General features: G+C 45.2%; 3 protein-coding genes and 1 pseudogene across 5 annotated transcripts in view; 3 read left to right on the plus strand and 1 right to left on the minus strand.

The window, feature by feature from the left end:
- The first annotated feature begins 161 nt into the window (after positions 1 to 161).
- Positions 162 to 4,537, plus strand: LOC101027890 (SLC35A4 upstream open reading frame protein). The gene is made up of 3 exons (XM_003933902.4): positions 162 to 253; positions 1,305 to 1,403; positions 1,995 to 4,537. Exons 1-3 carry the CDS (start codon positions 239 to 241, stop codon positions 2,190 to 2,192), a joined length of 312 nt encoding a protein of 103 aa, XP_003933951.2. The 5' UTR covers positions 162 to 238; the 3' UTR covers positions 2,193 to 4,537.
- SLC35A4 (solute carrier family 35 member A4) lies at positions 2,597 to 3,571 on the plus strand. Its single transcript, XM_074380387.1, has one exon. The coding sequence runs from the start codon at positions 2,597 to 2,599 to the stop codon at positions 3,569 to 3,571; it is 975 nt and encodes a 324-aa protein (XP_074236488.1).
- The window catches only part of LOC104652350 (uncharacterized), a 31,521-nt gene continuing 10,864 nt past the window's right edge, over positions 4,531 to 25,187 (minus strand). The window contains exons 2-6 of one of the 3 annotated variants that reach the window (XR_012512363.1): positions 11,336 to 11,469; positions 9,552 to 9,635; positions 7,731 to 7,782; positions 7,051 to 7,645; positions 4,531 to 5,869 (exon numbers count right to left, since the gene is read on the minus strand). Coding sequence is in view for 2 of the 3 variants with exons in the window: in XM_074380411.1 (XP_074236512.1) it covers positions 7,452 to 7,645; positions 7,731 to 7,782; positions 9,552 to 9,635; positions 9,708 to 9,863 (486 nt within the window). In the remaining variant the exon portion in view is untranslated. Of the gene's footprint in view, positions 7,646 to 7,730; positions 7,783 to 9,551; positions 9,636 to 9,707; positions 11,470 to 25,187 lie in introns of all 3 variants that reach the window. The other 2 variants (XM_074380402.1, XM_074380411.1) reach the window with 2 other exon arrangements.
- Positions 17,096 to 22,545, plus strand: LOC141580222 (HAUS augmin-like complex subunit 1 pseudogene; annotated as a pseudogene).

The following is a 25,187-nucleotide window of genomic DNA, read 5'->3' on the forward strand; positions in this document are numbered from 1 at the left end:
GCATCGCGCGCTCGAGTGAGATCATCGCGCTCGGGTCGTGAATAAGCTCACACGCAGCCGGGGACTCGTTGGACCGGGTCACGTGGAAGTATCTGGGAGAGGCGGGCTTGGTTACTAGGAAAACACCTCACCCTTTACAAAAATGCTCCGGAAGTGCCTTCGCCCTCAGTAAATATGGCCGGAGTAGTCGCACTAGGGAGGTGGGGCTGCGCCTGCGCAACAAGTTCGGCGGGGGAAGATGGCGGATGACAAGGTGAGTGGCATTGGGGGTGATCTGCAGCCGGGCGTGGTCTTCACTCTCCTTGACTTTTATAGTTCCGAGTAGAAGCGACTCTGGAGCAGCTCAGGAGTGAGGATGTCCCTTGCTTCTTCTGAGGCTCCTGTTAACTGTCTTAACAGTGTGGAGTGGTGTGGGGAGGGCATTCGACGAGGCGGGAGGAGCCGTGGATCCCCCCGATGTCCCCTCCTGGGAACCATCACGAACCCAAGTAACTAGCACATACTCAAACACATTCACCTTGAAACACTTCTCACTTCACCCCATAGCCCCTGAAATTTCCTTCCCAATGACATGATGTTTCCAATCACACGGACACTCACACCACCCTCATTCAAACACTCCCTTGCATACACTCTGAATTTCATACTTATATGCAATCAGAATCACCCAATTCATTTACTTACACACTTGCCGACAGTCATTCTCTCTCTATTTTTTTTTTTTTTTTTTTTTTTTTTTTTTTTTGTCATTCTCTCTTGCATCCAGCCACTCACATTCAGTTTGGGATGGCCTTGGGAAGAAAAAGGTAAAGCCCAGACAGGAACCAAGACAATCAAATTGTCCAGGAAGCCGCCTCGATCCAGTACTCACCATTGGTCTAGAATCTCAGCATTACCCACACATTTACAAAATGTCAGGCATTAGGACACAGTAGCCAAGACAGACTGGTCACGACTTTCAAGGAGCTCATAATGGAGTCAGTAGTGCTTTTCTGATGGACCTAAGTAAAGGCCCCCTAGCTGTCCTTCCTACCTTTCCTACATACTGCTTGCTATATAAAATTCTTATCGAGGTTGATGTAAGTTACTGATTCAGATCCCATCTGTCAGTCCCTTCCTGGCCCCGATTTGAGCTCTGTGCTTTTCAGTGCTTTTCTTCCTTTGCCACTGCCATCTCAGGAAGCCTTTATAAGAAAAGATCTTTCTGGCTCATCCCGTCCCCTCACAATTCCCAGCTTCTGATGGAATTGAGCAAGGGGTGGGGCTGAGTCAGACTGCTGGAGCCAGCCTCTCCCTTTTCCTAGGATTCTCTGCCTAAGCTTAAGGACCTGGCATTTCTCAAGAAGCAACTGGAACGCCTGCAGCGACGCGTGGAAGACGAAGTCAGCACTGGAGTGGGCCAGGTAAAGACTGTCCCACTCCACCCCTGTCTTAGGCTTTGTTGCCCAACATGCTGTTGAGAGTGTTGAATGAATGGTAGAGATTTATTCAGCAAATGATGATTGAAGGCCTATTTTCAGTCACCCAAAGGACAGTTTTTTCTGAATGGCACATGAACTAACATCTTAAATAATGGTCAAATAGGTGAAGAGGGGAGGAAAGAACATTCCAGGCAGATAGAACAGCATATGTAATTGTGATAGGCGTAGCGTTATAAACATGAGGGGTGAAAGAAGGTCCACTTAGCTACAGTAGTCAGGGAGCATGCTAGGAAATGAGGCTGGAGAAACCAGCGGGGCTAGGAGCATCTCTGACCTTGTGTGGCAGTAGAGTTCTATGATTGGAGCTTTCTGACCCCAGGGTTCTGAGATCATGTGATAAGAACTGCTGGGTTTTTTTTCTGGTCCCAGAACCTTGGGAAAAATCTGGAGAAAATACGGTCGTCCAGGGTGAAGAGGAGCAAGTGGTGGAATGCTCTAATCCCAGCTTGAATAGCCCCTGAACAGAGTCAGGGACGAGCCTAGCTGAGTTTCCTTTTGCATTTTTCTCTGCAGGATGGCTCGCTATTGTCCTCCCCATTCCTCAAGGGATTCCTGGCTGGCTATGTGGTGGCCAAACTGAGGGCATCAGCAGTATTGGGTTTTGCTGTGGGCACCTGCACTGGCATCTATGCAGCTCAGGCATATGCTGTGCCCAATGTGGAGAAGACATTAAGGGACTATTTGCAGTCGCTACGCAAGGGGCCTGACTAGCTCTGGGTGCCATGGAAGAGGCAGAATGAGCAGCTTGACCTGCAGGTGGAGACACTTTATCTGGATTCCCCAGCTGTCATCCGTTTGCTGTCTCCAGCTTTCCTGCCACCTTTATCCTTGCCTCCCTTCCTGCAGAGTGTGGACAGTAGTTCCACAGCCTGCACCCTGGATTCCTTCTTCCCCTTCCTGACTCCATGGGACTGGCCCCAAGACTGCGGCTTCAAGGGCCACCAGCCCCTTACTTTTCAAGCCCTGACTGTGGAGTTGGTAGATGACTCTGATCCTTATTCTCTCTGGTGATGTTCCATAGCTCCTCCTTCCAGGGAGCTGGCTTTGTAACTTGATTTTCCCCAAATGTGTTGTTATCCCCGCTGCCCCTTGGCCACCTAGGGTCTGATGTGGGTATGAGTATAGAGGATGGGGGTATGCAGGGCCTGGGCCGTCCCAGGCAGGCCCGCTGGACCTTGATGCTACTCCTATCCACTGCTATGTATGGTGCCCATGCCCCATTGCTGGCGCTGTGCCATGTGAACGGTCATGTGCCCTTCCGGCCCTCCTCAGCCGTGCTGCTGACTGAACTGACCAAACTACTGTTATGCGCCTTCTCCCTTCTGGTGGGCTGGCAAGCATGGCCCCAGGGGGCCCCACCCTGGCGCCAGGCTGCTCCCTTCGCACTATCAGCTCTGCTCTATGGCGCTAACAACAACCTGGTGATCTATCTTCAGCGTTACATGGACCCCAGCACCTATCAGGTGCTGAGCAATCTCAAGATTGGAAGCACAGCCCTGCTCTACTGCCTCTGCCTCCGGCACCGCCTCTCTGTGCGTCAGGGGTTAGCGCTGCTGCTGCTGATGGCTGCAGGAGCCTGCTATGCAGCGGGGGGCCTTCAAGTTCCTGGGAACACCTTTCCCAGTCCCCTTCCGGCAGCTGCTGCCAGCCCCATGCCCCTGCATATCACTCCACTGGGCCTGCTGCTTCTCATCCTGTACTGCCTCATCTCAGGCTTGTCTTCAGTGTACACAGAGCTCCTCATGAAGCGACAGCGGCTGCCCCTGGCACTTCAGAACCTCTTCCTCTACACTTTTGGTGTGCTCCTGAATTTAGGTCTGCATGCTGGCGGCGGCCCCGGCCCAGGCCTCCTGGAAGGTTTCTCAGGATGGGCAGCGCTTGTGGTGCTGAGCCAGGCGCTAAATGGATTGCTCATGTCCGCGGTCATGAAGCACGGCAGCAGCATCACGCGCCTCTTTGTGGTGTCCTGCTCACTGGTGGTCAACGCCGTGCTCTCCGCAGTCCTGCTGCGGCTGCAGCTCACAGCCGCCTTCTTCCTGGCCACATTGCTCATTGGCCTGGCCATGCGCCTGTACTATGGCAGCCGCTAGTCCCTGACTACTTCCACCCTGACTCTGGACCCTGTATATTGGGTGCCACCACCAGACCCCCCTCCCAGGCGGCCCTCCCCATCCCCTCAGCAGCCCTGTAACAAGTGCCTTTTGGGAAAAGCTGGAGAAGTGAGAGCAGCCAGGTTATTCTCTGGAGATAGGTCGATGAAAAGCTACCCCTAGGAGACGTGAAGAGTGGGTTTGGTTAAGGAAATGCTTACCATTCCCCATCCCCAACCAAGTTCTTCCAGACTAAAGAATTAACATAACATCAATACCTAGGCCTGAGAAATGACCCCATCCCTGTTGGGAAGCTCACTGCCTCGTCCTGCATGAACACGGTTGATGAAGGTGGGGTGTGGGCAACATGTGGCTTTCCTTGCCTACTTTGGTCACCCCAGTAGAGCCACTGGAGCTGGCTACTCCAGCCTAGCCTTGGTGCATGACTCTTCCATAAAGGAATAAAGGATACTCAGCCTCCCACTTTCATGCAGGAAGGCCCAGTTGCCACAGATTAGACAAACATTAGCCCAGCCATTCTGACAATCTTCCCCCAGTTCCAGCAATGCCTAGAGACAAGCCTCCTGCCCTCTCCACAGTGCTGCTCCCCACACCTAGCCTTTGTTCTGGAAACCCCAGAGAGGGCTGGGCTTGATTCATCTCAGGAAATGTAGCCCCTGGGCCCTGGCTTAAGCCTACACTCCTGACCTCTCTGCTCACCCTGAGGGCCGTCGTGAATCCTGCTACCCATTCTGAGGCTCCTGGGAGGTACCATGCTTCCCACTCTGGGGCCTGCCCCTGCCTAGCAGCCTCCCAGCTCCCAACAGCCTGGGGAAGCTCTGCACAGAGTGACCTGGGACAGGGTACAGGAAACCTGTAGCTCAATCAGTGTCTCTTTAACTGCATAAGCAATAAGGTCTTAATAAAGTGTTCTAGGCTGTAGGGTGCTTCCTACAACCACAGCCATGATTGTCTTGTGTCTTCTATTTATGCAACTCCCCTCAAACAATCTTGTTCCTCTGGGGTCCTGAGTATCTTAATTCTGGGGTAACTTTTAGACTAAGAAAATTGTTTTCTCCAACGTGTTGCCAGTGGCTTTATTGCCTTTGAGAGCTCCCTGGAGCTGAGACATTTCCGTGTCACAGAGCTTTTGAAATTTCCCTGGAGCATAAAATTTGAGCCCTGGGGAATACGGAAGGAGTCGGGAACAGAAGGTACTGGGCCTGGCAGGATGAACTAGACTCTAGAATCTGATGTGGTTCTGGTTTTCAATCCCTCTGGCTCCCTCGCAGACAATTCCTGCCTGTCATCTGTCTTAAAATCACAGCCAGGGGAATGTCAGACCCTGCTTCTATGGTAGAATACATGGTGAGTTTCTTTAAAAAAAGGCCAGGGTCAGGGGGTGGGGCTCCTAGGCCTATCTCAGACCCATTAAAGCAGAATCTTAGGGAGCAGTGTTGGGGAATCTTTTTGTTTCTTCTCTGAAGCTCCCTAGGTGGTCCTGAGGCACACAGAAGCCTGTGAGCCACTACTATGCAGTGTAGGGCGATGGACAGACTTGAATTTGAATTCTGGCTCTGCCACTTAGCTGAGTGTTCTTGGGCAGTTGCTTAACCTCTCCCAGCTTTAGTCGCCTAATCCCTGAAATGAGGATCAAGTGGTACCTACTATATGTGGTAGGTGTAGAGGCTAAATAAATTAATATTAGGCACTTAGTAAGGACTAGAACAATGAGATGTGGTTCATGTTATTAATCATTCATACTGAGGATCAGCTTGGTTTTGTCTCACCTTTCTCTTCCTTCTATGAGCCCCAAACATTAGGAGAGAGGAAGCTTCCTCTAAAGAGTTCTGATCAGATTTCTCCCCAGGGCAGAGGTCCAGCATGACTGCCCCCAGCCTAGTCTGCACCCTGCTGAAGCTGCTGGTTCTGAGCTTGGAGCTCCTGATTCTGTGTGGCCAGGTTGATGGTATCTTCCAGGATGCCAGCCAGCAGGCTGCGGTGACGATGCTCTGTGGTCATGGCCCGCCTCTCCCACAGGCCCTGCCAGGCTTGGAATACCTACCTCCAGATTCAGAGGTGTCTGTTACTCGGCCAGCCTTGGAGCCAGCTCGAGGCCTGCCCTCCATCCCCACTCACCCGCAGCACATGGTGTGTTCGAGCTCGGGTGGCCTGCACATGCAGGTCATAGAGGGCTGCCAGGTCCTTCTCTGCCATGTCCCGCTCTTTGTGAAGGGCCTGCAGCTGGAATCTCAGCACCATCTGTTCCTGCTGCCATCTCTGCCTCTCCTCGCAGGCCTTCAGTGATAACACATACTCTTTGCTGAGTGCCACCCATGTGCCAGGCTCTCTGCTAAATACTTCAAGCATTTAGTCAAGTATATTTTATCTAATAACAACCATGTGTGACTTTGCCATCTTACAGATTTGGCAACAGTGAATCAGACCTAATTTGCCCAAATTCTCATGGCTAGTGAAGGTCAGAGCTGACATGGCACATGCCTTTCACTGGTTTGCAACTATCCTTGGGGTAAAGTCTAAAGCCAGAGCTGTGGCACACACTTGTCTCTTTAGCCGTGCTTCTGACCACACACCTGTTCAGCTCCAGCCAGATTGGAGAATTTGCAGTTCCCAGACCCCCTTTGCCATTGCTTCCCTCTGAACCTTTGCTCATACTGTTTTGTCTTCTCTGAGAACATGTCCCCACTCCACCCAACCCCACCACATATCCATGTTATGTTTCTTTCTTTGTTCAAATAAGTTGTATCTATAAGTGCCTTGATGTGATGAGCAGTAACTGCCCTTGTGAAGCTCAGTGTCCAGTGAATTCCCCTGGCTGATTTCTGCCTGTTCTTTAAGGCTCAGCTTAGATGCCATCTCCTCTGATCCACTCCAGCCTGGGTCACATACGCCTTTTTCGTCTCACAAGCCCCTAGCTACCCCATCCCATCACTTAGCACTGAGAATTGCCTCATCTATCCCTGACAAGGCTGTGAGGGCCGTGAGAGAGGGTATGAACCAGTTGGTTGTGATTGATAATGGATTCCCAGCCCCTAGCACAGTACCTGGACAAATTAGAACCTTAAACCCTTAGTTGATCCTCCTTACCTTCTCTTCAGCCACCAGGCCTTTGACCTGGTCATCTGCCACCTCCTCTTTTTTTTTTTTTCTTTTTTTCTTTTTTTTTTTTTTTTGAGATGGAGTTTCGCTCTTGTTACCCAGGCTGGAGTGCAATGGCGCGATCTCGGCTCACCGCAACCTCCGCCTCCTGGGCTCAGGCAATTCTCCTGCCTCAGCCTCCTGAGTAGCTGGGATTACAGGCACGCGCCACCATGCCCAGCTAATTTTTTGTATTTTTAGTAGAGACGGGGTTTCACCATGTTGACCAGGATGGTCTCGATCTCTCGACCTCGTGATCCACCCGCCTCGGCCTCCCAAAGTGCTGGGATTACAGGCTTGAGCCACCGCGCCCGGCTCACCTCCTCTTTATGTTCCAAATGCTTCAGCTTCTCTCGAATCCAAATTTGGTGCTGCTCCCTCAGTCTCTGCCTCCGGGCCTGGGCCAAGAAGAACTGCAGGGCCACATCTGGTACCTGCTGGGCTCGGCCAGAAGTCCATGTGTACGCACAGCTTTAGGACCAGGGCCCAGCTTTTCCAATAGAACTTCATCACCAGAGCTGCTCCCAGAACAACATCCAGGACCTAACTGACCTGGAAGAGCCTGTAGCCTGGGCAGAGATTCAGGAGGCCATGGTGGGGAGGGGAAGGTAGTGGCTCTGCCAAGAGGTGCCACAGTGGATCCTGTACCCTTAATCCAATCAACAGGAAAACAGCCCCTCCCCATGGCCCTCCCTTAGGGGTCCAGTCACCCTCAGGTCCTTTATTTGTCAAAAGTTTCATATTTCTCCCTGACATTGGGGCCGGGTAAGCAGGGACACGTTAGCTGGGCTCTGTAGCTCTTCACTCCCCCTACGGCTTCAGGTTGTTCCTGGGGTACATTAGGTATTACCTGTTCCTTAGGGTGCCTGAGAGGATTCTTTTGGTGGAGCTCATGCCTTAGGGATGCCATTGTTCCTGCCATTAGAGGAAAATGTAATTAATCACACTAAAGGCGGAGGAGACCTCCCATCCCCAGCTCACCCCCAAGTCCCAGACCCACCCTGGGGCTCTCCCTCAAGGCATGGGCTCTGGCTTGCTGGTGAATCTGTCACCTGCAGAGAAGATATTAGGAGTGACAGTTCTACACCTTTCCTCCCAGGACAGTGCGGGTTAAGATCAGGGCTTGAAAATCACACAGATCACAGGTCCCAGTCCCTCTTCTTCTTAGCTGTATGACCTCGAGCAGGTGATCAGCCTAGTCTCCATGTTCTTCTCTATCAAATTGAGCTGATAAAAGTTGTAGACAGCATGAAATGAAGTAGTGCACTGAGAGCACTGAGCAGTAAGCACTTGCTCAATAAATGGGAGCTACCATGCCTGACTCCCAAGGCCTAAGGCTGTAAAAACAAGTTGTAAGCAATTATGAAAAAAAAAAAAAAAAAGATCAGGAGAGGCTGGACAGGGGCAGGGTTTCAACCACCAAGTGGTAAATCATGGAAGAGCAGAAAGGCCATGCATCCTAAGGAGATGAAAGAGGACTAGATTAGGAGTCTAAGGACTTGAGTGGGATTGTACTTCTGCTGCCTCTGATTACGCCTGTGACCCAGCCTCATAGGTCTTACATCGTTTTCTTTTTTCTGGCAGAGTCACACTGTATCACCCAGGCTGGAGGGTAGTGGTGCGACCTCAGCTCACTGCAACCTACGCCTCCCAGGTTCAAGTGATTCTCCTGCCTCAGCCTCCTGAGTAGCTGGGACCACAGGCATGCGCCACCATGCCTGGCTAATTTTTGTGTTTTTGAGTAGAGATGGGGTTTCATCATGTTGGCCAGGCTAGTCTCGAACTCCTGGCTTCAGGCGATCTACCCACCTCAGCCTCCCGAAGTGCTGGGATTACAGATATAAGCCACCGTGCCCAGCCCTCTCACATCTGTCCTTTTCTTCTCTTTTCCTTTTTTCAGATGGAGTTTCACTCTTGTTGCCCAGGCTGGAGTTCAATGGCACAATCTTGGTTCACTGCAGTCTCCACCTCCCAAGTTCAAGCGACTCTCCTGCCTCAGCCTCCTGAGCAGCTGGGACTACAAGCGTGTGCCACCACACAGGGATAATTTTTGTATTTTTGTAGAGAAGAGATTTCTCCATGTTGGCCAGTCTGGTCTCAAATTCCTGACCTCAGGTGATCTGCTCACCTCAGCCTCCCAAAGTGCTGGGATTACAGACATGAGCCACTGTGCCTGACCTCATATATTTCCTTGAAGCCTCAGTTTGCTCATCTGAAAAGTGGGCACAGTGCTATCTTTCCTGCTTAAAATACTTCTGTGGCTCACCTGTGACCTTTAAGACAAAGTCCAAATGTCTCTGTTTTACAAAGCCCCGTATGACGTGCCCCCTGCTGCCCTCTCCAGTCCTTCCCTCCTGACTCTTCCTCAAGTTCTGTTCTCCAATAAATCAGCTACTTGCACTTCCACAAGGGGACCAAGCACTTTCTTGCCTCTGAGACTTTGCCTGTCATTCTCTCTGCCTACAATGTTCTTCACTCATCTTTATTGACCTCCTTCAGGGATCGCTTCCTCCATGAAGTCTTCCTTCTCTCTCTTGCCAAGGCTAACTTAGATGCCCCATAGAACTCTGTGTTTATAAGCCTTTCAGAGCACTGATTATGGTGGTGTAATTGTTTCTTCCCAGGAGATTATAAGCTCCATGAGGACAGGGAATTCCCAGGGCCTATGTGGCACTGTGCCCAGCACACAGTGGGTGGTCAATAAGTGTCTGGGAATCAATAAGTCAATGAATGGATGGAGGTCTTCCTCAAAGTGCCCTGGAAAGACGACCGGAAGGCAGACACAAATGAGGCTCCTAAAAGGGTGAATGCGAAGACATACCTGTGGTTCTGGAAGCCCCACCGCCTCACTTCTGGCTCCTTTGGGCATCTGGCTTTTTGGGCACTGGCTCCACGCTTTTACCACCTATGGAGAAAGCGTTCAAGGTAGGCACTGGCCATGGCTGGCCCAGGTACCCTCAGGCTTCACCTTGCTTACCTGTAGCTCCCGCAGTGCCCTGCCCAACTGGCTTAGTCCACTGTCCGTCAGGGTGTCCCCAAGGAGGCTTAAACGCAGGGGCCTCAGACCAGCCCGGCGGGCCCGAGCCTCTTCTACTGCATCCCACAGGGTGGGCCTCACCTGTCTCACCTGCATCCTTCTTCCTGAGGCCCCCAACAGAGCAGCCTGGAGCAAACTCAGGGAGCTACCTAGTAAGGGGACACTTCAAGTGAATTACGCCTTCTTGTGGACTCCAAAGCGTACTGCCTATAATACTTTTAGTTTTTATCAATAGTAGAACTATTGATTAAAATATCTAACCCCCACCAGGCTTTTCCATGTGCTTGACGGCACTTCACTAAGGCTGCTCATGGATTGCCTCTTTTATCCACACAACACTCCAATCTAAAGCTCTAATCTATCCTGCCTCCCCTGACATTTTCCAGATGAGGCAATGGAAGCTCAGAGAGGTCAAGCCACTTCTCAGCAAGTGGCAGAACCAAAACTCAAGCCCATGCCCTTTATCATGATACCAAACTGGCCTGAAGATAAACATGTCTGGCCCTTACTGCTTTATCCTTGTGAGTGTGAACCGCTCTAACGTATGTTCCTCATTCCAAGGGGCCTAGCACAGGGGAAGGTCTGGGAACTTGCTAGCCAAATGATAGTGTGTTTGTTGATTTTGGAGAAGAGAGCCAGCCATATTTTTACTCCTTTATTATGGAAAATTTCAAACATATACAAAGTTTAGGAAATGCCATCTCCCTGTCACCCGGTTTTGATAGTTATCAACTTATGCCATTTCTGTTGATCAATACCCCCACCATAACCTCCCCCAAATCCCTGACATCATAACATTTCAGAGGGTTGATTTTTGTTTCTTTTCTTTCTCTAGCCTCTACATTAAGAACACAGAGGCTTTATTTATTTATTTATTTATTTATTTATTTTTGAGATGAAGTCTCACTCTGTTGCCCAGGTTGGAGTACAGTGGCATGATCTCGGCTCACTGCAACCTCTGCCTCCCAGGTTCAAGCAATTCTCCTGCCTCAGCCTCCCAAGTAGCTGGGACTACAGGTGCCTACCACCGTGCCCAGCCAATTTTTGTATTTTTAGTAAGAGACAGGGTTTCACCATGTTGACCAGGCTAGTCTCCAACTCTTGACCTCAAGTGATCCACCTGCCTCGGCCTCCCAAAATACTGGGATTGCAGGCAGACATGAGCCACTGTGCTCAGCTAAGGCTTGACTTTTAATGAGTACGTGAAAATAGAAGAGTCCCTTCCCTTCTCTTATAACCTCTCTCCTCATCTATAAATTAGACCTGCCTCTCTTTCCTCATTTGTAAATTATTTGTGCCTCATGGGGTTGTGCTAAGAATCAAAGGCATTTGTGCGAAAATGCTTGGTAAGTGGTGTAAGGCTTCTGAAGAGTGAGGAGTTACTTTCACTATTGACCTTGCTTTGCCTTTCCAGTTTCTGTCAGCCTAGGCACTCTCAGGCCCTCTTGAAGGGTCAGGCTCTCTCTCTGGGCTGGGGTTGGGGCTGAGGCTGGTTGGGTGATGGGAGAGGCAGGCCCAAGGACAGATCTCAGAGCTTCCCAAAGAACCCCACACTCTCCCCTGGCTACCTTGAGGGTCCAGACGAAGAAGCAGGCCACTGTAGTTGTTTCCTTCCAAGAGGCGTGAGACAATCCAGGGCAAAGAGCCCTCCGCCTCCTCACCAACAACTTTACCAGCCAATACCCGCAGCAGGGTGCAGTCTCTGCAAGAGGGAGAGAGGGAGAAAGGTGATATCCTCTGGTGGATGGGGAAAGAAATTGGACAGAATTACACTCTGATAAAAAGGGCGACTATTTCCAGAAACGTTTGTGCATCACTAGACAGATCTGCAACATTGTGTAGATCTTTATTTTATTAATATTATTTTTTAAACTACAGAAGTAATACATTCTTGGCGAGCATGGTGGCTCACGCCTGTAATCCCAGCACTTTGGGAGTCTGAGGCTGAAAGATCCTAACTTGAGGTTAGGAGTTTGACACCAGCCTGACCAACATGATGAAACCCCATCTCTGCAAAAAACACAAAAAGTTGCCAGGTGTGCACATGCCTGTAATTCCAGCTACTAGGGAGGCTGAACGAGGAGAATTGCTTGAACCCAGAGGGCAGAACTCCAGCCTAGTCAACAAAGCAAGACTCTGTCTCAAAAAAAAAAAAAAGTAATATGTTCTCATGCTAAACAATTTTAAATTGTGTACCTGACAAGTAACTTGTACCCAGAATATATAAAGAGCTCTTACAACTCAATAATAAAAAGACAAATAACCCAATTTAAAAATGGATAAAGAAGATGACATCAGTGAAAGAACTCCAAGAATCCATCCATCCCCCAAAACACCTAACAAAAATGACCAGAAACAACTTTATTTTAACTCTGAAAGATAGAGGTTTACAGCAACCAATGCTTAACCAGGAGAAAGGCAACTTAAATATGGAAGAGATCTCTATGGTGTTTTGTTTTGTTTTTAAAGACAGGGTTTCACCATGTTGGGCCGGCTGGTCTTGAACTTCCGACCTCAGGTGATCCACCTGCCTTGGCCTCCAAAGTGCTTGGATTACAGGCGTGAGCCACCACACCCCGTCTGATGTTTTAACTTACCCTAACTCCAACCCCTTCCCCAGCACAGAGCTAGTCTTGAAGACAGCAGCTCAAATTTCTGGTGGGGGTTCCTAGTTAGGGAGGAAGCAGAGAAGATCTTGTTCCCAATGAATTGTGTTTGTCTTTTTGATTGTCTGGAGTTTCCTCCAAAGAACTGATGAAAGGAAATTCTCTTTGCTTCACCTATCTCAGAACTCTCTCAAGGCAGAGCAGCTAAACAGAGGTTGTTTCCTGAAAATTGCTGAAGAACAAAAGAACAAGACACTGCTACCTGGAGCAAAAATGACAGTTGGGGCAAACAACTGACACCTGAAAAACCGGGAAAAATTTGGGAGTGATATTTTTGGAAGAATAAGGGCTTCAAAAAGTTTCCATGTGTACTAGAGAGCCTAGAAAGCACACCCCCAGGGTAGGACTCATGTGCAGAAAAGGCCCAATAAGGCAATAAACTTTCATCTCTCTCTGGTCTTTGGGCTCAGCACAAGCAGGAAGTGAAGGCGAAAATAGAGCTGTAAAGTGCCTAGCTAAGCTTAGGAGTGACTCCATACAGAGCCAATCTGTGAGGAAATAGAAAATTTTTTCTTTTTTCCTTCCTTCCTTTTTTTTTCATTTTCTTCTTTCTTCTTTTTATTCGTTTCTTTATTCTTCTTTTTTAAAAAACAAAACAAAACTACTTTTTTGGCCGGGCGCAGTGGCTCAAGCCTGTAATCCCAGCACTTTGGGAGGCTGAGGCGGGTGGATCACAAGGTCGAGAGATCGAGACCATCCTGGTCAACATGGTGAAACCCCATCTCTACTAAAAATACAAAAAATTAGCTGGGCGTGGTGGCGCGTGCCTGTAATCCCAGCTACTCAGGAGGCTGAGGCAGGAGAATTGCCTGAACCCAGGAGGCGGAGGTTGCGGTAAGCCGAGATCGCGCCATTGCACTCCAGCCTGGGTAACAAGAGTGAAACTCCATCTCAAAAAAAAAAAAAAAAAAAAAAAAAAACTACTTTTTTGGCCCCAGGAATTTAAGAAATTATATGTTAGGTCACTGGCTAACCACCAAAATAACAAAATGAAGGCTTCTGTGAATATAAGGAATACCACCTTTGAACAACAAAAAAAGGAAAGAGGAAAAACAAAAAAAAAACACACACAAAGATAAAGAGAGAATCTTGAAAACAGCAAGAGAGAAGCAGCTTATTATGTGCAATGGGTCTTCAATAATACTAAAAACAGATTCAGTTCCAGAAACCAAGGACATAACATAAAGTTGGCCCTTTATATCCATAGGCTCTGCATCTGTAGATTCAACCAAGCATGAATCAAAAATACCTGGGAGAATGATTTTGTCTGTACTGAGCATGTACAGACTTTTTCTTCTCACGATTCCCTAAACTGTATAGTATAACAACAATTTACATAGCATTTACATTGTATTAGGAATTATAAGTAATCTAGAGATGATTTAAAGTATGTGGGAGGATGTACGTAGGTTTTGGGCAGATATTATAACATTCTATTTTTTATTTTTATTAGTTTTTGTGTGTGTGTTGTTGTTTTTCTTTTTAGATGGAGTCTCACTCTGTCACCCAGGCTGGAGTGCAGTAGCATGATCTCAGCTCAATGCAACCTCCATCTCCTGGGTTTGAGCAATTTTCCTGCCTTGGCCTCCCCAGTAGCTGGAGTTACAGGCATGCACCACCACCCGCAGCTGATTTTTATATTTTTAGTAGATACAGGGTTTCACCATGTTGCCCAGGCTGATCTCAAATTCCTGATTTCAAATGATCTGCCCGCATTGGCCTCCCAAAGTGCTGAGATTACAGGTTTGAGCCACCATGCCTGGCTATTTTTATTAGTATTTTTTTTTAGGCAAGGTCTTGCTCTGTCACCCAGGCTAGTAGTGTGATCATAGCTCACTGAAGCTTTCTCCTCCTGGACTCAAGCTATTGCTTCAGCCTCTCGAGTAGCTATTATTATTTTTTTTACAGTCTTTTTAAATTTTTATTTTTTTGTAGTGACAAGATCTCACTATGTTACCCAGGCTGGTTTCAAACTCCTGGGCTCAAGCAATCCTTCTGCTTCTGCGTCCTAAAGGCTGGAATTACAGGCGTGAGCCACCATGCCTTGTCCACACCATTTTATATAAGATACTTGAGTGTCTGTGAATGTTGATATCTGCAGGAGGGTCCTGGAACCAATCCCCAAAAAGATACCAAGAGACAACGGTATTTAAAGTGCTTTAAAAAAAAAACCCTGCTAATCAAGAATTATATATCGGGCAAAACTATCCTTCAAAAATGAAGGCAAAATTATGACACTCCCAGATAAATCAAAGCTGAAGTAATTCCTGGCCAGGAGACTTGCCTTACCAAAAATGCTAAAGAGAGTTCATCAGCCTGAAATGAAAGGACACTAGATGTAACTTGAAGCCATATAAAGAAATAAGGAACAATAATAAGGTAACTACATGTATAAATATAAAAGCCTGTGTTATTGCATTTTTGGTTTGTAACTCCTGTTTTTTGTCTATATGATTTAAAAAACAAATGCATAAAATAATTGTAAACCTATGATAATTGGCATACAATGTATACAGATACAATTTGTGACATTAGCAACATAACAAGAAAAGATGCAGATATATTAGGTAAAATCTTTATGAATATTGAGGCTACGTTGGTATTAATTCAAGCTAGATTGCTAGATGTTTTCTGTTTGTTTTTTTTTTTGAGACAGAGTCTTGCTCTGTTGCCCAGGCTGGAGTGTGATCTTGGCTCACTGCAACCTCTGCCTCCTGGGTTCAAGTGATTCTCCTGCCTCAGCCTACCCAGTAGCTGGGACTACAGGTGCGTGTCACCACGCCCTGCTAATTTTTGTATTTTTAGTATAGACAGGGTTTCACCGTGTTAGCCAGGATGGTCTCAATCTCCTGACCTCATGATCTGCCCACCTCAGTCTCCCAGAACGCTGGCATTACAGGTGTGAGCCACTGCGCTTGGCTTTTTTCTAGATAAGGTTTCACTATGTTGCCCACGCTGGTTTCAAACTCCTGGGTTCAAAAGATCCTCCTGCCTCAGCCTCCTGAGTAGCTGGGATTACAGGTGCATACCATTGTGCCTAAAGAGATTGTTTTAAATTTAAGATATTAATTGTAATCTCCAAGATGGCCACAAGGAAAATCAGTTTTGTTTTGTTTTTAAGACAGGGTCTCACTCTGTCACCCAGGCTAGAGTGCAGTAGCATGGTCACGGCTCACTGCAGCCTCAACTTTCTAGGCTCCAGCAATCCTCCCACTTCAGCCTCCTGAGTAGCTAGGACCACAGGCCTGTGCCACTATCCCTGGCCAATAGAAAAAGAACTTTTTAAAATATGGGGAAAAAACCCCTGTTCAGTTGGCCAAATGGATTTATGTCTTTATTGCTCATTAATTGGGGCAAAGGAAATGTCATTTTAAAACTCAAGCAGGCCGGGCGCGGTGGCTCAAGCCTGTAATCCCAGCACTTTGGGAGGCCGAGGTGGGTGGATCACGAGGTCGAGAGATCGAGACCATCCTGGTCAACATGGTGAAACCCTGTCTCTACTAAAAATACAAAACATTAGCTGGGCATGATGGCACGTGCCTGTAATCCCAGCTACTCAGGAAGCTGAGGCAGGAGAATTGCCTGAACCCAGGAGGCAGAGGTTGCGGTGAGCCGAGATCGCGCCATTGCACTCCAGGCTGGGTAACAAGAGTGAAACTCCGTCTCAAAAAAAAAAAAAAAAAAAACTCAAGCAAACTGAGTGTCTTGGATCCTGTCAGAGGAAAGAAACTGAAAAAGGAAAAAAGAAGGAAAAAAACATCAAAAAGGTAATGAGAAAAAAATCAATACAGCACATTGCAAAAAATCTATTAATGCAAAAGGCAATATTAGAAGATTTAAGAAACAAAAATATATAGCCAAATAGCAAAATGGCAGAAGTAAGTCCTTGTTATCAGTGATTACTTTAAAGGTAAATGGAATAAACTCCCCAGTTAAATAACAGAGTTTGGAAGAAGAGATTTTTTTAAAAGCCCATAATTGTCTACAAGAGGCTCATTTTATTTTCTTTTTTTTTTTTTTTTTTTTTTTTTTGAGACGGAGTTTCGCTCTTGTTACCCAGGCTGGAGTGCAATGGCGCGATCTCGGCTCACCGCAACCTCCACCTCCTGGGTTCAGGCAATTCTCCTGCCTCAGCCTCCTGAGTAGCTGGGATTACAGGCACGCACCACCATGCCCAGCTAGTTTTTTGTATTTTTAGTAGAGACGGGGTTTCACCATGTTGACCAGGATGGTCTCGATCTCTCGACCTCGTGATCCACCCGCCTCGGCCTCCCAAAGTGCTGGGATTACAGGCTTGAGCCACCGCGCCCGGCCCATTTTCTTTATTTTTTTAAGAGACAGGGTCTCACTCTGTTGCCCAGGCTAGAGTATGGTGATGTGATCAAGGCTCACTGCAGCCTCAACCTCCCAGGCTCAAGTGATCCTCCTGCCTCAGCCTCCAAGTAGCTGGTACTACAGGTGTGTGCCACCATATCTAGATATTTTTATTTTTTGGTAGAGATGGGATCTTACTATGTTGCCCAGGCTGGTTTCAATCTTCTGGACTCAAGTGATTCTTCCACTTTGGCCTCCCAAAGTGTTGGGATTACAGGCATCAGGTGCCGTGGCCAGCCAAGACCCACTTTAGATCCAAAGACACAAATAAGTTAAAAGTAAGAAAATGGGGCCGGGCGCGGTGGCTCAAGCCTGTAATCCCAGCACTTTGGGAGGCCGAGGCGGGTGGATCACGAGGTCGAGAGATCGAGACCATCCTGGTCAACATGGTGAAACCCCGTCTCTACTAGAAATACAAAAAATTAGCTGGGCATGGTGGCACATGCCTGTAATCCCAGCTACTCAGGAGGCTGAGGCAGGAGAATTGCCTGAACCCAGGAGGTGGAGGTTGCGGTGAGCCGAGATCGCGCCATTGCACTCCAGCCTGGGTAACAAGAGCGAAACTCCGTCTCAAAAAAAAAAAAAAAAAAAAAAAAAAAGTAAGAAAATGGAAAAAGATATTCCATGCAAATAGCAACTAAAAGAGTCTGTGGTGGCTATGTAAATATCACACCAAACAGACTGTAAGTCAAAAACTGTTACAAGAGACAAGCACATTATATATTCATAAAATGTTCAATTCATCAAAAAGATAAAACAAATATAAACATGTATGCACCTGACAATACAGCAACTATGTGAAGCAAAAGTTGACAGAAATGAAGGGAGAAATAGTTCTAGAGTATTGGAGACTTCAATACTCTTCTTTTTCTTTTTCCTTTTTTTGAGATAAGATCTCACTATATTGCCCAGGCTGGTCTTGAACTCCTAGGCTCAAGCGATCCTCCTGCCTCAGCCTCCTGAGTAGTTGAGATTACAGGTGCATGCCACTACACCCAGCTTCTCCAGTTTCAATACTAAGCAGAACAAGTAGCCAAATGATCAATAAGAAAGTAGAGGACTTAAGTAACACTAAACCATTTAGACATAAAAGACATATTTAGAACACTCAATCCCAAAATAACAGAATACACATTCTTCTCAAATGCACAGAACATTCCCGAAGGTAGACCATATGCTAGGCCACAAAGCAAGTGTCAATAATATTTAAAAGTTAAAGTTGGCCGGGCGCGGTGGCTCAAGCCTGTAATCCCAGCACTTTGGGAGGCCGAGGCGGGTGGATCATGAGGTCGAGAGATCGAGACCATCCTGGTCAACATGGTGAAACCCCATCTCTACTAAAAATACAAAAAAAAACAACAACAACAACAACTAGCTGGGCATGGTGGTGTGTGCCTGTAATCCCAGCTACTTAGGAGGCTGAGGCAGGAGAATTGCCTGAGCCCAGGAGGCGGAGGTTGCGGTGAGCCGAGATCGCGCCATTGCACTCCAGCCTGGGTAACAAGAGCAAAACTCCATCTCAAAAAAAAAAAAAAAAAAAAAAAAAGTTAAAGTCACACCAAGTATCTTCTCTGGCCATAGTGGAATAAACTAGAAATGAGTAACAGAAGAGAAACTGAAAAATTCACAAATATGTAGAAATCAAACAACCAATGGGTCAGAAAAGAAATCACATGGAAAAATCAGAAAATACTTTCAGAATAATGAAAACAAAAACACAACATATCAATACTTACAGGATAAAGTAAAAGTAGTGCTCAGAGAGAAATGTGTAAGTGTAAATGCCTACATTAAAAAGAAAGCTCTATAACCAATAATTTAACTAGACACCTCAAAAAAATAAACTAGAAAAAATAAAAAAGAAGAAAAATAAACTCAAAGCTAACAGAATAAAGAAAAGAATAGAGATCCAAACAAAGATAAATGAAAAAGAGAATATAAAATAATAGAAAATCAATGAAACCAAAGTTGATTTCTTGAAAAATATTTTAAAATGGGTGGGAGCGGTAGCTACAGATCCACTGGAGGAGAGAGAAATGCAGGTTGCTGCATGGTTAAAAAAATATTTGAAGAGGGCCGGACGCGGTGGCTCAAGCCTGTAATCCCAGCACTTTGAGAGGCCAAGGCAGGCGGATCACGAGGTCAAGAAATCAAGACCATCCTTGCCAACATGGTGAAACCCCGTCTCTACTAAAAGTACAAAATTTAGCTGGTCGTGGTGGCATGCGCCTGTAGTCCCAGCTACTCGGGAGGCTGAGGCAGGAGAATTGCTTGAACCCAGGAGGCAGAAGTTGCAGTGAGCCGAGACTGTCACTGTACTCCAGCCTGGCGCCTGGCGACAGAGTGAGACTCTGTCTCAAAAAAAAAAAAAAAAAAAAAAAATTTGAAGATCACCCCATTCCACAGTACGAGGTGAACCCATGGACCACAGAGATTTTACACCACCTTTCAGAACACAACAGGGTCCGGGACAGTGATGTCTATCTGATAATAGAGGACTTGAAGCAGAAAGCAAGTGAATATGAGTCAGAAGTATCTTCAAGATCTTCTCATGGAGAATATGAATTTTTCCCCTGCCAGTGTGTCTAGCTCTGGTTCCAGGTATATGAACGCTTTGGTTGACAGTGTGGTGGCCCTTGAAACAAAGGAGACCCCTCTAGCTAGTTTTATCTCTGCAGTGAATGATTGGACCTCTGATGTCTTTTACACCAAATCCAAAAGTGAAGAAATCAAGATTGAACTGGAAAAACTTGAAAAAAAATCTAACTGCAACTTTAGTATTAGAAAAATGTCTACAAGAAGATTTCAAGAAAGCAGGGTTGCTTCTTTTTACAGAAAGGGCCAAAGTGGATCATCATCATCAGAATATGGACTTTCTAAAAGCAAAGTCAGAGGAATTCAGATTCGGAATCAAAGCTGCAGAGGAGCAACTTTCAGCCAGAGGCATGGATGCTTCTCTGTCTCATCAGTCCCTAGTAGCATTGTCAGAGAAACTGGCAAAATTATAATAGACTATACCTTTGGAGAAAAAATTGAAGTCCCTTTTAGACTTAATACCTAATCCATCTCTTGCTCAAGTTGAAGAAGCAAAGTGAGAATTAGATAGAATCGAAGCTGAACTTAGAAGGAGAGTAGACATAATAGAACTGTGACAAGAGCCAAATAAACATCCTTTTCCCTAACAAAGTAAATTGAATAGGACTTTACAGAGTTCTTTTTCCTCTTGGCATGTCTTAATAACAAAATTTTCTGTGTTCCTAGATTACAGAATGTCATAACTGATAGAATATGGTTTCTTGCTGCTCATTACATTTTTGTGCCCAAATACATAGTTTTCACATCGTTTTCTCTTAAAAAATTTAAAATGGACAAACCTTTAGCTAGATTGACTAAGAAAGGCAGAAGACTCATATTACTAACATTAGAAATGAAAGTGAGGACATTGCTACCAACCTTACAGAAATAAAAAGAATTACAAGAGAATGCCACAAACAATTACATATCAACAAATTAGAGAACCTGGATGAAATAGACAAATTCCTAGAAAGACACAAATGACCAAAACTGACTCCAGAAGAAACAGAAATTCTGAATAGACCTATACCAGGTAGGCCGGGCGTGGTGGCTCATGCCTGTAATCCCAGCACTTCAGGAGGCCGAGGCAGGTGGATCACGAGGTCAAGAGATCGAGACCATCCTGGTCAACATGATGAAACCCCGTCTCTACTAAAAATATTTAAAAAAAAAAAAGTAGCTGGGCATGGTGGCACGTGCCTGTAATCCCAGCTACTCAGGAGGCTGAGGCAAAAGAATTGCCTGAACCCAGGAGGCGGAGGTTGCGGTGAGCCGAGATCGCGCCATTGCACTCCAGCCTGGGTAACAAGAGCAAAACTCTGTCTAAAAAAAAAAAAAGAAAAGAAAAAAAAACCCAAAAGACCTATACCAGGTAAAGAGATTGAATCAATAATCAAAAACCTCCCAACAAAGGAAAAACTCAGGACCAAATGGCTTCACTGGTGAATTCTAGCAAACAGTTGAAGAAAAAGTAACACCAAATTCTCTCAAACTGCTCCAAAAAATAGAAGAAAAAGGAAGACTTTCTAACTCATCCTATGAGACCAACATACATTGCCCCAATACCAAAACCAAAGACAACACAAGAAAATAAAATTACACACTAATATCATTCTGAATGTAGGTGCAAAATCCCTCAATAAAATACTAGCCAATGAAATCTGCTGAATATTAGAAGAATTATACATCATAATCAACTGAGATTTATCCCAGGAATGCAAGGGTAGTTCAACATGAAAATAAATCAATATATAATATACCACGTTAATAGAATGAAGAAAAAAATCTGAGAATAATTGCAACAGATGCAGAAAAGCCTTTGACAGTATCCAACATCCTTTCATGGGAAAAATAATCAACAAAATAGGAATAAAAGGGAAATTTCATAACATAATTAAGGGCATATATAGAAAAACCCACAGCGAATATCATAAGCAATCCTGAAAGACTAAACTGTTTCCCCTCAGGTCAAGAACAATATAAGTGAAATGGGAGGGAGAGATGCAAAAATAAATAAATAAAAATAAAAATAAATTTTAAAAAAAAAGAACAATATAAGTATGGCTACTATCACCGTGGCCATTCAGCCTTGTAATAAAAGTTCTGGCCAGAACAATCAGGCAAGAAAAAGAAACTAAATTATTGAAATAGGAAAGGAAGAAATAAAACTATCTCAATTTGCAGATGATATAGTTTTATACACAGAAAATCCTAAAAAATTCATATCCAAAAGGAACCATGAGAACTAATAAACAAATTTAGTAAAGTTGCAGAATACAAAATCAACACGCAAAAATTGGTTGTATTTTTTTTTTTTTTCTGTTTTTTTGAGATAGGGTCTAGCTCTGTTGCCCAGGCTGGTGTGCAGTGATGCAATCAAGGTTCACTGCAGCCTAGACCTCCCAGGCTCAAGTGATCCTCCCATGTCAGCCTACTGAGTAGATGGGACTACAAGCGCACACCATCATGCCCATCTAATTTTTTTATTTGTTTGTAGAGAAAGGGTCTCACTATATTGCCAAGGTTGGTGTCAAACTCCTGGGCTCAGGCGATTTTCCCAGGATGGCTTCCCAAAGTGCTGGGATTGCAGGCATGAGCCACAGTGCCCAGCCAAAAATAGTTGCATTTCTATACACTAGAAATGAACAGTCCAAAAAGGCAATTGTTTAAATTCCACAAAAATAATAAAATACTAAGAAATAAATTTAACCAAGGAGGTGTAAACCTTATACCCTGAAAACTGCAACACACTTTTGAAATAAAGAGAATTTACGTATATGAAAAAACAGCCTGTGTTCATTGTTCATGAATTGGAAGACAATACCATGAAGATGGCAGTATTCCCCTAACAAATCTAGAGATTCAATGCAATGTCTATCAAAATCCCAATGATGGCCTTTTTTTTTAGAAATGGAAAAACCAAATCCTAAAATTCCTATGGAATTGCATGGAGCCCTGAATAGCCAAAGCAATGTTGAAAAGAACAAAGTTGAAGGACTTACACTTTCCCATTTCAAAACTTACTACAAAGCTACAGTAAATAAAATAGTGTCAGGCTGGGCCCAGTGGTTCATGCCTGTAATCCCAAAACTCTGGAAGGCTGAGGTGGGAGGATAGCTTAAAGCTTGAGCCCAGGAGTTTGAGACCAGCCTGGGCAAAATAGCGAGCCCTTGTTTCTACCAAAAAAAAAAAAAAAATTTTTTTTTGAGATGGAATTTCGCTCTTGTTACCTAGGCTGGAGTGCAATGGCGCAATCTCGGCTCACTGCAACCTCTGCCTCCTGGGTTCAGGCAATTCTCCTGCCTCAGCCTCCTGAGTAGCTGGGATTACAGGCACGCGCCACCATGCCCAGCTAATTTTTTGTATTTTTAGTAGAGATGGGGTTTCACCACGTTGACCAGGTTGGTCTTGATCTCTTGACCTCATGATCCACCCGCCTCGGCCTCCCAAAGTGCTGGGATTACAGGCTTGAGCCATCGCACCCGGTCTAAAAAAAAGAATTTTTAAAAATTAGCTAGGTGTGGTGGTGCACCTGTAGTCCCAGCTACTTGGAAGGCTGAGGCAGGAGGATCACTTGAGCCTGAGAGGTCAAGGCTACAGTGAGCCTTGATTGCATCACTGCGGTCCAGCCTAGGTGACAGAGGGAGACCCTGTCTATAAAACAAAATTAAATTAAATTAATACAGTGTGGCATTGCCATAAGGGTAGCCTTTGACAAGGACTAACATGTTTTCATGATTAAAAATAGTCAATAACATAAAAATAAAAGGGAAGTTTCACAATATGATAAAGGTTATATAAATCAATGCAATATAATTGAGAGTCTTGACATAAATTCATACATATGTGGCCAACTGATTTTTCACAAGGGAGCCAGGACCAGTCAATTGGAAAGAATAATCTCTTCAGCCAATGGTGCTGGGAGAAATGGATAGAAGGAAGTTGGACCATTACTCCATACTAATACAAAAAATTAACTCAAAATGGATCAATGTCCTAAATGTAAGAGATCAAGCTATAACACTATTAGAAGAAAACCTAGAGGTGAATCTTCCTGACCGTGGATTTTGCAGTGGTTGCTTAGAAAAACAGATAAACTGGGCTTCATAAAAATTTTAAACTTTGGTCTATCAAAGGACTCTATCAAGAAAGTGAAAAGATAGTCAGGCGTGGTGGCAGGCACCTGGAAAGAAGAGAAAGAGAGAAAGAGAGAGAGAAGAGGAAAAAGAAAGAAAGAAAAGGAGAAGATAACCTATAAAACAGAAGAAAATGTTTGCAAATCACATATCTGATAAGGGTCTAGTATACAGAATATATAAAGAACTCATAACAAGAAAAACACAAATAACCCAATTTAAAAATGGGTGAAGGATTTGAATAGATGTTTCTCCAAAGAAGATCTAGCGATGGCCAACAAGCACATGAATAGATGTTCAATATAATTGGTCATTAGAGAAATGCAAATCAAATAAAAATGAGATGTCACTTCATAACCACTGGGTTGCCCATAATAGAAAATATGGAAAATAACAAATGTTGGTAATTGTGGAGAAGTTGGAACCATTGTACATTGCTGGAGGAAATACAAAATGGTGCAGTGCTGTAGAAAGCAGCATGGTAGTTCTTCAAAAGCTAACCACAGACTTACCATATCCATATGGCCCAGCCATTCCACTCCTAGGTAAATACCCAAAAGAATTGAAAAGAAGTATTCAAGCAAATACTTGTACATGAATGTTCATAGCAGTATTCTTAATAGCCAAATGATGGGACTAGATGTTTCCACAACATTGTGAATGTACTAGAAGTCACTAAATTGTACATTATAAAATGGTTAATGGTTAATTTTATATTATGTGGACTTTATCTCAATAAAGACAAACATACAAACAACTTTTTTTTTTTTTTTTTTTTTTTGAGACGGAGTTTCGCTCTTGTTACCCAGGCTGGAGTGCAATGGTGCGATCTCGGCTCACCGCAACCTCCGCCTCCTGGGTTCAGGCAATTCTCCTGCCTCAGCCTCCTGAGTAGCTGGGATTACAGGCATGCACCACCATGCCCAGCTATTTTTTTTGTATTTTTAGTAGAGACGGGGTTTCACCATGTTGACCAAGATGGTCTTGATCTCTTGACCTCGTGATCCACCCGCGTCGGCCTCCCAAAGTGAGGCCACTCGTGAGCCACCGCGCCTGGCTGCACAAACAACTTTTAAACTGTTACCATATGACCCAGCAATACCACTTTTGGTATATGTCTGAGATAACTGAAAACACATGTCTAAATAAAAACTTACATGTGAATGTTCATAGCAACATAATTTACATATACCAAAAGTGTAGCTAGGTTTAGTGGTTCATGCCTGTAATCCCAGTGCCTGGGAATCTGAGATGGGAGAATCGCTTGAGGCCAGAAGTTTGAGAACAACCTCAGCAACAAAGTGAGACCACATCTCTAATAAAGAGAGAAAGAAAGAAAAGAAAAGATAGCCAGGCATGGTGGCTTATGCATGTAATCCCAGCACTTTGGGAGACTGAGGTGGGTAGATCACCTGAGGTCAGGAGTTTGAGACCAGCCTGGCCAATATGGTGAAATGCTGTCTCTACTAAAAATACAAAAATTAGCTCCTATAAACTCAGCTACTTGGGAGGCTGGGGCAGGAGAATCACTTGAACCCAGGAGGCGGAGGTTGCAGCCTGAGTGACAGAACGAGACTGTCTCAAAAAGAAAGAAAGAAAGAAAGAAAAAGAAAAAATACATATAATAGACAAAAGTAGGAAACAACCCAAATGCCTATCAATGGATGAAT

This window comes from Saimiri boliviensis, chromosome 1 (assembly GCF_048565385.1).
Source record: "Saimiri boliviensis isolate mSaiBol1 chromosome 1, mSaiBol1.pri, whole genome shotgun sequence".
In the NCBI taxonomy this organism is placed as follows: domain Eukaryota; kingdom Metazoa; phylum Chordata; class Mammalia; order Primates; family Cebidae; genus Saimiri; species Saimiri boliviensis.